The sequence below is a fragment of the Entelurus aequoreus genome, linkage group LG04 (assembly GCF_033978785.1).
Source record: "Entelurus aequoreus isolate RoL-2023_Sb linkage group LG04, RoL_Eaeq_v1.1, whole genome shotgun sequence".
Classification (NCBI taxonomy): Eukaryota; Metazoa; Chordata; class Actinopteri; order Syngnathiformes; family Syngnathidae; genus Entelurus; species Entelurus aequoreus.
The window spans coordinates 33,398,069-33,412,921 of record NC_084734.1 but is presented as its reverse complement, the minus strand read 5'-3'; the positions used below and the strand labels follow the sequence as shown (position 1 = coordinate 33,412,921).

Genomic DNA, 14,853 nt, shown 5'->3' with positions numbered 1-14,853 from the left:
TCATGAAATCTGCAGTGAGTAATAATCAGTAATGTAGAAAAAAAACAAAAAACATTGTGATGCATTTTTAATATTAATGCACCGCGTTTGTTTAAAATGAGCAAAATATGTAAATATTAAATGTGCCTGTTACTACATTATATATGCTTACAGCATGTATATAAAGCCTTAATGGAGGGGTTTGGATGTATTTTTAAGGGCTTTAAAGGCGGAATTGAACAGCTCCCATAGCGTACTTTTCATCGCATTTATTTAATATTTAGAATGCAAAAAAAACAAAACATCCATCATCACGTCTTTCATAATGATTGTGAACGATAGGCAAAATTCCAAAAAAAGGGCAGTTCCCCTTTAAAAACCGCACAGCACTCTTCTTATATAAAGGATCTTGGACTAGCGTAACGATTTATGTATTTTATACTTTACGACTTTATAACTTTATTTTGGACTATATTTGAGGTAAAAACCTTAAAGTATACAAAGTCTAAATTAAAACAAGGGAGAAGAAAGGAGTTTTTCTAAGAACAATTCAGTAGATTAGCCTTGATTTAAAGGGATTCACTCACTCTCCATGAGCTGGACAATCTCGTCGAGAAGTTCCTCAGGGCTGCGGTTGCCTGCCTCCAATACTGAGTGGCTAATGCTTAGAGACAACTGCATTCCCTCCCATTCTCTTGTAAACAGGACCTTTTCAGCTTTTTGCTGCTCTGTATCCGGAGAAGTCTTTTCTGTGTGGTTATGGTAAACAGCGAACAAGGAGAGTCAAGTTTATTGTTCAGATCATCTCAAGCAAATACATAAAATATGCAAACATTTTAAATGTCTTATCTTCCTTTTTACCTGGTTGTTCAGTGCCATCATTCTTGACTTTTGCAGTATATTGAAAAAACATGGTTGGTCAATTCACAATGAGGTCAAACTAATACAGTGGTATTTTGGTTTTGGTGTGATTACATTTTTTAAAAGACATTTCTCAAAAAATTTGCCCCGGTTTGTGTATACTGTCTTGGTTATCGTACGGCCAATCACACATTTCACGTAACAAACTCGTCCCTCTCCCCGCAAATCATTCCGCACAATCCAGTGCCCAAAAAATTGTCTATCCGTTGGTGACTCAGTCTGTTTTTTTAATCAAGTATAACTGCAAAATAACCCACCATGGGGGCCAAAGGAATTTGTAGAAGAGTTTTGGCATACTGCTGTCGTTGTAGCCGGGTCATGACAGTGTGACCTGTTGTGTGGTTAAGTCACTTGCATGCGTGTGTTTGCATAAAATAAAAATAGAGTCGTGTGAACACACGACTGTGTGTTCACACGACTCTATTATTTTTTTCTGTGCGTTCTTTGATGCCACACGAGTGCCAGCACATTAATATAGAAGGTGCGACAACTTCGCTTATCACTATCTTCAGCAGAAAGTGTCTTCAACTAAACTAAAGTGATGTTAAGTGTTTATTTATTCATTTAATTAGTTATTGTGGATTTTTTTTCTATATGTAAAACTTTAATTATCTTATGAAAATGTGTTTGTGTTAAAATTTTTGGATGTCTACAACGGATTAATTGGATTTCTGTTACTTCTTATGGGAAAAACTGCTTTGGTTTTTGCACAATTTGGTCTTCTTCTGACCTTTTGGAAGATGAAAACCAAGATAATACTGCACCTTTAAGCTTTAACACTTGAGCAGATTGAGCTGATCTGTGTCTCTACATCTTATTGTTTTAACTGAATGAATCTTACCTCCTTCATTGTACATGAGACAGAAGAGGAAATCTGGATGGATCCCGGCTCGTTCTAATGATTCCAACTGGGACACATTTTTAGGAAAATTATCAAGCACCCAGCCCATGCCGAGTTCGGCTTTCGCATTCGCCTCTTCGTTCTGTGACAAAAATTTTTTTTTTTAAACACCTGAGCAACATTCACTAAACACCTCATTAGGTAAGCGAGGGATCAATACAGGCCTTTACAAACAACATTGTTTTGAGTCTCAACATGAAAAGGGGCCGTTTATGAAATAATCATAGAGTAGTTACGGCAAAAGTTAAAGTGCCACAACAAAATGTAAACTACATACATTTTCTTCTCCTTCGAGACTTACTTCTGTTATAATCTTGTTAACAGCTAGAGAATAGATTTCCTTGTCTGTCTCGATCGATTGTTTGGCCTCCTCCAAGGTACTCTGCAAAAGGGCTTTTACCTCAGGATGATCCTCTGTGACTGAGGACAGCCGAAAGAACATTTTGACCGTGTTAGATTACTTATATTTATGAAAGAAGTAACATTACATTTTTGGAATTGTGCTTACCCTCCACAGCTGGCTTGTCATCTGGGGAGGCAAATTATGAAAAAAGCAATTGAATTAATATAATCGAGATTTAATTTTACACAGCATTGAATATCAGTCCTAGATAATATATTTCCCTTGAAAACGCTGTTTAATAATCGTGCTGTAGACATTTACGCATAAAAACCGACTAGTGGCGCCAAGATACTTCACACCAACAGAGTTGGAGCTTTTCTTCCTTCCTTCACACACCATCGGCTTTGAGAGATAGAGCCTCAACACGGAGACAAACCTGTATATCAGGATAATGATCAACGATGAAGAGTCATCAAACAACTATCAACAAGCTAAGAAATATTAAATGTTCTTATTATCAGGTTTGTCTTAAACTCTGTAAATACTGTATTTCTTCAGCCATCAGGACAGTAGTGTTGGTCAATGTGAATTATAAAACATCACTGCCAAGAATTATGTCCCTACTTTGCATTCATTGTACAGCACATAGAACAAATCAAAACATTTACATCAGTTGGATCTGGTGATAAACTGATAATTACTTAACCTAAGGTCTTTTTCATTTAGTTGAGTTTAGTTAAACAAAAATTTACAAAAACCTACCGGTACCTGAAGTCTGATCGCTTTGCTCCTTCAAACTAATCTTCTCAATAGCGGCCTGCAATCCATCCTCTTTGATTTTGTCAAGCCTCTCCTGCTCCAGCTGAGACAGCAGAGGCTCTACCAGTGCCTCCACTTCCAGCACTGAAACTTTGTGCCGCTCAGCCATAAGTTTGGCAAGGGCGCTCCTCCCCGATTGCGGGATTCCGATGATGCAAACCCTGCAAGGGGGGCTGGGCATTGGAGGGAGCAGGTAGCGTCTTGGGTTGGTCATGAACTTTTCAAAGGCCTCTTGGGACGAAAGGATGTAAAGTTTGTCCTGGAAGCTGGATAATATTTGATGAGAAAACATTTTTAAACCGTTGCTTGGCTTAAAAGCCAAAAAAAGCAGCCTCACCCTACGGAGTATTCTGGCTTTCCAGGGAGGAACCTTCCTTCCTTCAGAGCAACGGGACAAATTCGACCCCAGCGGCTCCTCCGCCACCTGAAGCCTGGCACCATCATCCTTGTGGAAGACATGAACCTCAATAGGTCTTCCTAGAAACGAGACAGAAGGCTGCATTGAAAGTCAGTTTATGGATGAATACATATTAACAGGATGCATGTTAACAGTTGGTTTTGCAATGTTCAAGACTGCTAGAAAGTAGGAAATGCAGTATCTGGTTCGATGTCCAGCATCAAAACATTTCAGTTTAAAGTAGACAAAAAACATGTCCAGTTATGCCAATAAGCAGGTAGTTTTGCATTCTCTAAAGTTGTAAAATTTGTGGCAAAGTAGTGACCACGCAGCTCACTTTAGTGTAATATAAAACTTCACACAGTCGAGGCCAAACATTTATGCCTTCCGAGTTGTCTTGAACGCAGCACAGAACTCAATGCGCTGAACACAGCATAACCATCATTGCAACGTAACATGGTGGCCATAAGGTTTGTAAATATATTTAAATATCAAAGAAGACAAATAAATATTCAAAATATCAACAACATTGTTTTAACTGCTGAAGGAACCTAAAACAAGACCTTTTCTTCCTTGTGCTGAATACTTGCTCCAATGTGGTTGTCAAGTTTATGAGATGTAATGTAAGTGAATGCCACTGTGACTGTTTTTATTGTTAATTTTTGTTATGGTGATATAAATGATAAGTGATTATAATAATAATGATACATATTGGTTCTGTTATTATATTTAATTGTGTTTGTTGTTGTTTAATGATTTTAATCACTATTTATGTTATTGTTATTGAAACAGTTGTTGCTATTATTACGGTAATGTATTTTTTCCTTTTTTAGTATTGTATTGTATGTGTTATCAATTGCTTTGAAAATGTATATGCTACATTTAGAAATCTGGGATTATGTTGGGTTTGATCTATTTTGATATGATTGCAATACTGTTCTGTATGAGTTTTGTAAATAAAATAAATGGAAAAAACTATTTAAGGAATAAACAGTTTTTTTTCAATGCCAATACTGTTTGAACGTATGCATTCACATACGGTGGAATGGAACTGCTATTGTGAAGTTGCAAAAATTGAACTAAAGACATTTGGGAATATACTTCTAAAGTGACACAAAATGTCAATGTATTGCACAGCACAGTTAGTATCAATGGGTTAATTATGGGTGTAAGTCCCACCTTATGCTTATATTGCTGTTTTTTTGTTTTACTGGACCTAACATTGTTTTACACGTGTGTGCTAAAAAGGAATAATAACCGTTGAGATCAGTGAGACACATCTGTGACTCAAACCATCTTTGCATTTCACTTTTGTTGTTAAAGTTAAGACAAACTGTCTTTTTGTCTCTACGTCTGAATATAAACAATGATTAACTTATTTTGACACGTATGTATGATCGGTAAGAATGTTGTCTGGACAATTAATTAAGCTTTCATATTCCTGGAGGTTTGAAGCGACTATTTCTAATTTCATTATTTATAATAGTTTGGACTTTGGGTGTTCCATTGTATTTGATTGTGCTTTGAAGATGAATTGTCATATAAACTGACTGTGTCGATATCTTCGGGCAGTTCTTTGTCCTGATGGAGGACAACTGGAATGGAGACACGCTGTATTGCCATCGATCCTAGACGTGACAGCACAAACTAGAAGAACCATTACGCAGATGTCAATGAGAAACATCCACAGTTCACTGCACACTTGAACGCAGCCATTACTAACCAAGAGCAACGCTTCAGGTTTGTCACTTCCGTCCAATTCGAAAAGGTAAATAGGGTTGTGGTCCATCATGTAGTCCTGGAAGAAACCACGTTTGTGTTCATATCCGATCCAAATATGGTGCATACTTTAATTTGGGTGCATACTGAGATTTTGAAATGTGTCTAACCTCCAGTGGTCTCAGGATGGTGTCCTTGTATGTGTTGATTCTAAGAGATGTATTTCTCGGATGATATGCTGGGGCCCACACCAACTGGTCAATAGTGATCTTTGGGGTTTGTTCATCTTCCTCTTCTTCTTCCTCCTGCAACCACAAAAACCCCTGTCCGTGTTAACTGAGAATTATTTACAGTATGCATGATCCTGATTGATTATCTGGCACGAGCACGGATAGACCCCGAATGGTGCTAAGCACCTGCCCTTTTGCCCCGGTTAAAAAAAAGTGCCCTTTCTGCTAGATAAATTACTCTCTGACATCAATTCCCCCAAATATGTTTTGATAACTGATGGGGGATATATTTTAGTTTTTGTGAGAATTCGACTACAATACAATTGGACTCTTTGAAAAAGGCTTTGGTGAGGCCGTGCCGTAAAAATCTCAACCCCTCCATCCTTCAACAAATCCTAGGGAGTTGAACCTTGTTCGCCGTGCTTGCAGAGCGACTCCAGGCCTGTATAAATAACACAAACACACACACACCGTAGACTGCTGCACACAGTTATGCGCACATTACCCACCCCTATCACACCTTTGCCACTGCTTATCCCCTTGATGTGCGACGGATGGCTAGAGCAGTGCCAGCTGCAGCTTCGAAAAACCGGATGCCCCAACCGTTGCAAATCTTTTGGTTTCTGTGTTGTGACGTGTATATGGCTATTGAGTTTTTTAAAGCCCCTCCCCATAAGAGCCTAGTATGGAATTTACTTTTTTTTTTACTTGTGGCGACCCATCAGTGTTTCTGCTCTGTCTTCCCTGTCTACTTACAATGTATGTCTGCTCTTGAACGGGTCTGTGCTAAAAAAATAAATTTGTTGTACTTTTTAAATGCAATGATAAAAAAGTGGGGCAGCACGGTGGTACAGGGGTTAGTGCATGTGCCTCACAATACGAAAGTCCCGAGTTCAACCCCGGGCTCGGGATCTTTCTGTGTGGAGTTTGCATGTTCTCCCCGTCACTGCGTGGGTTCCCTCCGGGTACTCCGGCTTCCTCCCACCTCCAAAAACATGCACCTGGGGATAGGTTTATTGGCAACACTAAATTGGCCCTATAGTGTGTGAATGTGATTGTTGTCTGTCTATCTGTGTTGGCCCTGCGATGAGGTGGCGACTTGTCCAGGGTCTACCCCACCTTCTTCCCGAATGCAGCTGAGATAGGCACCCCACGTGACCTCGAAAGGGACAAGCGGTAGAAAATGGATGGATGGGATGGATAATAAAAGTGCTATCCTATCCTATCCACTATCCTCACAAGCTCACAAGCTGCCCCACTCTTCCTAATGTAGCACTCCAATGGCTGCAGTCTCCTATGACACACAGCATCAGACAGACGGGTAATAACCGTGTTTGTGCAATACCAGACTTTGTTTAGTGCAAAATTAAGCACAATATTAGAGCAGCTAAAAATGTATGGTACCACTTTTCCTAAACAAAATAGAAAAAAACAATAGAAAAAGTAAAGCTTTTGTCTTACTGTTTACTGACGTTTGACATGTTTAATGAAGGGAGAGCATATTTATCAACACTTGCATTTCAAAATATGGAACATTTTCCAGGAAAATTTAAAACAAATAAAACATTTTTTTTGAATTGGTGCTGTCAAATTATATATTTCTTAAATTACATTAATCACACTTTTAAATTTGAATTAATCATGCTTAATCAGAGGTTATTACTTGCTTGCATAATATCAAATTGACTTAAAAAACACCCCAATAGTTGGACACTAATGCAAATTTATTGTCAGGTCATATGAAAACATTTTTTAAATGTTTGTATAGAATGCAGAAAATGTATTTGTTCGAAACTTGGTAAGAGTTTTATCTAAAGTTCAGTCAGGTTGTATTTCCAAGTAAAATTTTCCAGCGAGCATGCAAGTTGAAGTCTCCTTTCTCATTTTTGCTCTGATGTATGCATTGACCTGATGACAGAGTGTAAAATAACCCGTGTTGCCTTTCAGGTAACCATCCTCAGTTAAGGGAAACGAGCATATACAGTCAAATTTAGTCACTAGAAAAAAGTGCTACATAAATTTAATCATTTTAAATTTTTTATTATTAAAAAAATAATTGTGTGACTAATCTGTGTATAAACATGATTAATGCAATATTTTTGGATGATTAATCACACGAGTTAACACATTTTTTGACAACACTTGTTTTTATTCTCATCACTATTTAGTTAGTAAAAAAAAAAAAAAGTTAAGACATGGCCTGACCGAGACTCAAACCCACGTAACTTACTTGTTACTAAAGAAAGAGAACTTTGCTTTCTGTGGGGGAAAGTCCAAGGCAGGCAAATCATTTGACAGATTTACTGTTCAACAGAATAGATCAAGTTTATTTGTTTTGTTAAACTTAAAATCCTAAATATTGAGATGCAAGGTGGGTTTTGACAGTCCGGTGAGTGACATATATTGTATATATTATTAGTGTGATACTGCTAACTTATAACTATATAAGTTTAAAATATACTTTGATTCGTATTATAATAATACAAATGTAATGAATAATTTTTGCGATGGATCCACCTTCCCCCCAAAATGTTTGTGCATGTGTGTGTTGATTACACACCATATACATTTGGTGGGTCAATGCCCCCATACTTAGCACCAATGCAAACAAGCTATGATGGCAACACGTGAAAATAAATAGATAGATGCAGGACTAGTGTGTTATACCTCTTCCTCTGAGTCTTCCTGGCCCTCGTCTTTTTCATCTATAGATCCTATGACATGAAAGTCACTGTCACACTTCCACCTGTCTTGACTGTACATCAGGCCTGTCTCCGGGTGTTGCTTCTGACCCGACAGCCTCTGGACCAGATCCTTGTCTGCACACTGATATAAGATAGTATACAGTCTTGGTCAAAAGTTTACGTACACTTGTAAAGAACATAATGTCATGGCTGTCTTCAGTTTCCAATAATTTCTACAACTCTTATTTTTATGTGATAGAGTGATTAGAGCACATACTTGTTTGTCACAAAAAACATTCATAAAGTTTGGTTCTTTTATGAATTTATTATGGGTCTACTGAAAATGTGACCAAATCTGCTGGGTCAAAAGTATATCATCATCAATCTTTATTGCAGACCTTAAGATCCATTTAAACATATAAAAACAGAATACAATACATTAAAAAACAAAACAATAAAACATACATTAAAAACAAAACAATAAAACATATATATACATACAGCAATGTTAATATTTGGTTACATGTCCCTTGGCAATTTTCACTGCAATAAGGCGCTTTTGGTAGCCATCCACAAGCTTCTGGTTGAATTTTTGACCACTCCTCTTGACAAAATTGGTGCAGTTCAGCTAAATTTGTTGGTTTTCTGACATGGACTTATTTCTTCAGCATTGTCCACACGTTTAAGTCAGGACTTTGGGAAGCCCATTCCAAAACCTTAATTCTAGCCTGATTTAGCCGTTCCTTTACCACTTCTGACGTGTGTTTAGGGTCATTGTCCTGTTGGAACACCCAACTGCGCCCAAGACCCAACCTCCGGGCTGATGATTTTAGGTTGTCCTGAAGAATTTGGAGGTAATCCTCCTTTTTCATTGTCCCATTTACTCTCTGTAAAGCACCAGTTCCATTGGCAGCAAAACAGGCCCATAGCATAATACTACCACCACCAGGCTTGACGGTAGGAATGGTGTTCCTGGGATTAAAGGCCTCACCTTTTCTTCTCCAAACATATTGCTGGGTATTGTGGCCAAACAGCACAATTTTTGTTTCATCTGACCACAGAACTTTCCTCCAGAAGGTCTTATCTTTGTCCATGTGATGTCAGATGAAACAAAAATTGAGCTGTTTGGTCACAATACCCTGCAATATGTTTGGAGGAGAAAAGGTGAGGCCTTTAACCCCAAGAACACCATGCTGACCGTCAAGCATGGTGGTGGTATGTAGTTTTCTCTGGGCCTGTTTTGCTGCCAATGGTACTGGTGCTTTACAGAGAGTAAATGGGACAATGAAAAAGGAGGATTACCTCCAAATTCTTCAGGACAACCTAAAATCATCAGCCCGGAGGTTGGGAGTTTGCTGTTCCAACAGGAGAATGACCCCAAATACACGTCAAAAGTGGTAAAGGAATGGCTAAATCAGGCTAGAATTAAGGTTTTAGAATGGCTTTCCCAAAGTCCTGACTTAAACATGCGGACAATGCTGAAGAAACAAGTCCATGTCAGAAAACCAACAAATTTAGCTGAACTGCACCAATTTTGTCAAGAGGAGTGGTCAAAAATTTAACCAGATGCTTGCCAGAAGCTTGTGGATGGCTACCAAAAGCGCCTTATTGCAGTGAAACTTGCCAAGGGACATGTAACCAAATATTATCATTGCTGTATGTATACTTTTGACCCAGTAGATTTGGTCAATTTTTCAGTAGACTCATAATAAATTCATAAAAGAACCAAACTTCATGAATGCTTTTTGTGACCAACAAGTATGTGCTCCAATCACTCTATCACAAAAAAATAAGAGTTGTAGAAATGATTGGAAACTCAAGACAGCCATGACATTATGTTCTCTACAAGTGTGTGTAAACTTTTGACCACGACTGTATGTGTGAATTTTAACTTGAAATAATACAAGTTGAGGTGCAGCAATGTGTTTCAACCTTGATGTTGATGATAAAGTCCGGCGTGAGTTTGAGGTTCCTGATCAGCTCCATTTGCTCATTCACAGCCACATTCTCTTCCGATATGAATGGTAGGCAGCTCAACACGTAGCCTGCACCACAACGCATGCAGGTTCTACATATCAGTCTACAGATATGTTGTGATTGAGAAGACAATTGGAGCCTACCATAGTGCTGGGCTTTTACTGAGTTTAGCATGTCAATTATGAGCCGTAGAACCATGTCTTCTGGCACACTTTCACCCGCATTCAGGATATCCAAAAGCTGTCAAATGATCCTTTAGTTAGATAACAAAAAATGTGTATGCAAATTTATTCGCACTGTAAATACCAATACCTTAATACCATCCTCCGTTCTAGTTTTAATGTGGTAGTTCAGCAGATCCGTGTCTGGAAGCATTTGAATAAATTGACTTATTGTATAAGAAAAAAATATATATAATATAGTGATTATATTCCCTACCATCAATTAATATACATCCCCAGGTCTCTGCAATTTCTTTGGCCAAGGTGGATTTACCAACACCCTGCAACAAATCATTTGTTTTTGTTAGATTAATGAAGCATTATGGTGGAATTTTAGGTGGGTGTATATGGAATTTATCCTGGCCTTTTTAAAACAGTGACATTACCGGTCTTCCAACCACAAGGAAGCAAGTTGGTTTAGTAAGTAGACGTTGTCTCTCAGCTTCATCTTCCATAAAGTTGTCCACCAGATCCATGTTTGGATTATTATTGACTAGCAACGACAAAACAAAGAGTTATCAAACACTAAAAGGGCGCTAGTAGGTCTCAGTTGTCAAAGTAACATAACTGTTCACATAAGTCAATTAAAGCACTTTCAAAGCAAGTTACTTAGTACAGTGTCAGCTCAATTACTTACTACATATTTGACCTACCGATACTTTAGGTAATTCCTCTGGCTAACATACAATATTTCCACCGTTACTTGTTAATCGGTGCAATTTAATATGAGCACTTACGAGCTTACCTATTGGCATGAGTGCCGCTGGTTGCCATGGTAACTATCAACAAGCTCTTTTTGGGGGACTTTCACAGCTGTATTTACGGTAAACTTATATTATCATGATTCTTTTTTAAATGATTTAACATGACATCTGGAATAATTCTAATAAAAAAAGCAAAAACAGAATTATAAATCCACAGCATTACAAAAACGAAAGACTCTTTTTGTGTGTAAGATTATTTTTGGGCTTAGTGAGCCACCGTAAGCAACTGACGCGTGACCGTTTTCCGGGTTCATGACCTTCACGTGACTAAAACAAATTCGTGTAGCGTAATGTTCTTTAGCTAGCAAACACTAAACCGGTGTGTTAGACTTGTTGTTTATACACCTATTTTAGGAATTTTTTTTGCGCATAAGACACACAAAAAATGCATATTGTCATCTCTTGTTAAGATATGTGGCTGTCGTAGATCGCTAGCTAGTTTAACGGTGAGTTGTTAGCGGAATAAATGATGCACTCTATCTACCAGTAGGAATAAATGTATGCGACACCTTTAGGCTTGATGACCTCACTACATACTTTTATGTGTTTTGTACATTTTCAGGTACTCTTGTCTTCTGGTTTGTGGATCGCACAAGAGCAAATATGCCACAATCTGCAGCTCTCATCAGTGGGATCCAGATGATGGTTTTGTACGAGACAAGAGCAGTATGTTTGTACAGTTTTTCTTAGTGTCATTATGATCAGCAGTCAGTTCAGAATTTGCTTGAAGGAAAAAAAATACATTTTCTTGTAAAGAATGCAACGGAAATATGTGATCAAACACCAGTTCTGGGCTTGAACATAGTTTTATCAGCTTTTTAAAAGAGCAAAACATGCTCTTTGAAAGACACTAGATGGCAGCAACGGTTAGTGTTTGTACTGCTATCAATAAATACAGCATTCGGGTATTGTGCATCATAAGTCATTATTCTGCACAAGTAAGATTTACATTTTAGAGATTGGATTACCATTACTAATGATACTAATACGCCATCTTCATGAGCACTCTTGAGTTAATCAAGAGGTTGCCTACAGCCAGCCATCAATGTGTTTTCCATTAATTAGAAATTCCAGCAATTATTTGCAAAGTAAATTCAATTTCAAATTCGCTGAAAGGTTATTTCAGCGAGCATCAAATGATTAACTTATGTTAATGTTTTTCAACAGTGGCTAACTTCTTTGTACAGTCGTGGTCAAAAGTTTACATGGCTGTCATGAGTTTCCAATCATTTCTACAACTCCTATTTTTTTGTGATAGAGTGATTGGAGCACATACTTGTTTGTCACAAAAAATATTCACAAAGTTTGGTTCTTTGATGAATTTATTATGGGTCTACTGAAAATGTGACCAATACTTCTGAGTTAAAAGTATGCATACAGCAATGTTAATATTTGGTTACATGTCCCTTGGCAAGTTTCACTGCAATAAGTCGCTTTTGGTAGCCATCCACAAGCTTCTGGCAAGCTTCTGGTTTAATTTTTGACCACTCCTCTTGACAAAATTGGTGCAGTTCAGGTACATTTGTTGGTTTTCGGATATGGACTTGTTTCTTCAGCATTGTCCACATGGTCTCAATGGGGTTTAAGTCAGGACTTTGGGAAGGCCATTCTAAAACCTTAATTGTAGCCTGATTTAGCCATTCCTTTACCACTTTTGACGTGTTTTTCATTGTCCCATTTAATCTCTGTAAAACACCAATTCCATTGGCAGCAAAACAGGCCCAGAGCATAATACTACCACCACCATGCTTGACGGTATGATTGGTGTTCCTGGGATTAAAGGCCACACCTTTTCTCCTCCAAACATTTTGCTGGGTATTGTGGCCAAATAGCTAAATTTTTGTTTCATCTGACCACATAACTTTCCTACAGAAAGTCTTATCTTTGTCCATGTGATCAGCAGCAAACTTTAGACAAGCCTTAAGGTGTCGCTTCTGGAGCAAGGGCTTCCTTCTTGCATGGTAGCTTCTCAGTCCTTGGCTATGCAAAACACGCTTGACTGTGGACACTGACACCTGTGTTCCATCAGCTTCCAATTCATTGCAGACCTGTTTTTTGGTGGTTCTCGGTTGACTCTTGATCATCCTGACCAATTTTCTCTTAGCAGCAGGTGATAGCTAGCGTTTTCTTCCTGATCGTGGCAGTGACAAAACTGTGCCATGCACTTTATACGTACGAACAATTGTCAGCACAGTTGCTCTTGGGACCTTAAGCTGCTTTAAAATGGCTCCAAGTGACTTTCCTGACTTGTCCAAGTCAATGATTAGTTTTTTTCAGATCAGTGCTGAGTTCCTATGACTTTCCCATTGTCCCGTTTGTAACCGGGTCTAATGACTGCATCACATGAGCCCTATTTAAATGGGCTCAGAGAAGTCAACAGGTGTCGTCAATCATAATCCAGGCATGTGATTTTTCCGTCTAAAGTCGGAATTCCGTCTTTTTTAATCTCGGGGACTTTGTTCGGTGATTTTATTCGGAAAATCGATCGTCCCGGAAAGGTTTTGTGCACGTGGTGTCATGATAATATTGACTATGGATCACGAGGTTTCAAGGCTTTGGAAGTACATGCGAAACGCCAAAAACATATGAAACAACTTGAAGCAAGGAAAACCAACTTTTCACTAGCTGGTACTTTTGGATGTCAACTGAAAGTGAGCAAACCTTACGAACTTCATCTTTTGTTTAAACTGCCGTAGACATGGAGAGGAAAGATCCGCCCACTTCAGTTGCAGACAGGGTTGTTAATAATGAGGTAAGCTAAAAAATATTTGCTTGCGAAATACGCATGTTTGTTTTAAATATTCACCAATTATTGCTTTGCGAAATATAAATGGGTTTTTCTAAAAATAAAAAGCCATGTGAAAATATATTATGAAATTACAGAAATTCATAGTCGCATTATTGATTCCAGTTAACAATTTATTTGAAATAAATTTGCATATAATACTATTTTGTAATATTATGTTCTTTTGTAGTCTGTTGAAACTATTGTCAGTGGTGTAACAATCTTGAAGGTAAATATTTTCACACTTGTTTCATGCAATATGTCAGTGTCACATTATTATTATTTCCTATTTTCAAATATGAGTAAACAATACTAAACATGTTTAATTATTTTCATAAATGTATATCCTATTTTGGCGAAAAGAATGAAATGTTTACATTACATCACATTACATGAACTGAAGTAATGTGGTAATACTGTAAATAAACTTTAGATAATAACACTGATCGATGTGAAATGAACACAAGATGTAAATATTAGTGACTAAATACTGTTGGGACTGAACCATATACAGTGATTCATTAGGATAATTGGGTTATGTATGTTCTATTAATGATGTTTTCATGTTTTTAAACACTAAAATATTTTCTTCAAATGGTGCTGTCTTTGTTAATTTTAGCATGTTAAATTGGTGAAAAACCAGGAGCGTCCCCCAGACCCCCGGAAATTTTTTCAGTCTTTTTCATTGTGGTCAAATCACATGCCTGTAATCACTCACATGAAGTTAAGAGGCCATGCCATGAAGCTAATTTGATTTGATTGTAACTTTTCTACGTCACCAAAATTGATCATGTATGTTGCTGTATGTATACTTTTGACCCAGCAGATTTGGTCACATTTTCAGTAGACCCATAATAAATTCATAAAAGAACCAAATTCATGAATGTTTTTTGTGACAAACAAGTATGTGCTCCAATCACTCTATCACATCAGAAACAAGAGTTGTAGAAATTATTGGAAACTCAAGACAGTCATGACATTATGTCCTTCACAAGTGTATGTAAACTTTTGACCACGACTGTATGTTAATTAGAAATGTTAAAATGGTATGTAAAACTGCCTGTACAGTTAAGGTAAATGATGGGGACGGTTTGACACCGGAACAGATTTGTT

The 14,853-nt window shown here is 37.6% G+C and overlaps 2 protein-coding genes across 6 annotated transcripts in view; one reads left to right on the top strand and one right to left on the bottom strand.

Moving 5' to 3' along the window:
* Positions 1 to 11,057, bottom strand: part of LOC133648489 (adenylate kinase 9-like) — a 46,504-nt gene extending 35,447 nt beyond the window's left edge. For 2 of the 4 annotated variants that reach the window (XM_062044647.1, XM_062044650.1), the window contains exons 1-16: positions 10,937 to 11,057; positions 10,578 to 10,684; positions 10,409 to 10,472; positions 10,283 to 10,335; positions 10,114 to 10,210; positions 9,926 to 10,038; positions 7,977 to 8,135; positions 5,250 to 5,384; positions 5,084 to 5,158; positions 4,912 to 5,007; positions 3,301 to 3,440; positions 2,907 to 3,229; positions 2,310 to 2,330; positions 2,103 to 2,221; positions 1,742 to 1,883; positions 567 to 728 (exon numbers count right to left, since the gene is read on the bottom strand). In XM_062044647.1, coding sequence (XP_061900631.1) covers positions 567 to 728; positions 1,742 to 1,883; positions 2,103 to 2,221; positions 2,310 to 2,330; positions 2,907 to 3,229; positions 3,301 to 3,440; positions 4,912 to 5,007; positions 5,084 to 5,158; positions 5,250 to 5,384; positions 7,977 to 8,135; positions 9,926 to 10,038; positions 10,114 to 10,210; positions 10,283 to 10,335; positions 10,409 to 10,472; positions 10,578 to 10,684; positions 10,937 to 10,946 — 1,816 coding nt within the window. In that variant the 5' untranslated portion in view covers positions 10,947 to 11,057. The other 2 variants (XM_062044648.1, XM_062044649.1) reach the window with 2 other exon arrangements.
* Positions 11,058 to 11,179: 122 nt separating this feature from the next.
* The window catches only part of fig4a (FIG4 phosphoinositide 5-phosphatase a), a 118,548-nt gene continuing 114,874 nt past the window's right edge, over positions 11,180 to 14,853 (top strand). The window contains exons 1-2 of one of the 2 annotated variants that reach the window (XM_062044642.1): positions 11,180 to 11,401; positions 11,518 to 11,621. In XM_062044642.1, coding sequence (XP_061900626.1) covers positions 11,559 to 11,621 — 63 coding nt within the window. In that variant the 5' untranslated portion in view covers positions 11,180 to 11,401; positions 11,518 to 11,558. The remainder of the gene's footprint in view (positions 11,402 to 11,517; positions 11,622 to 14,853) is intronic. The other variant, XM_062044641.1, reaches the window with a different exon arrangement.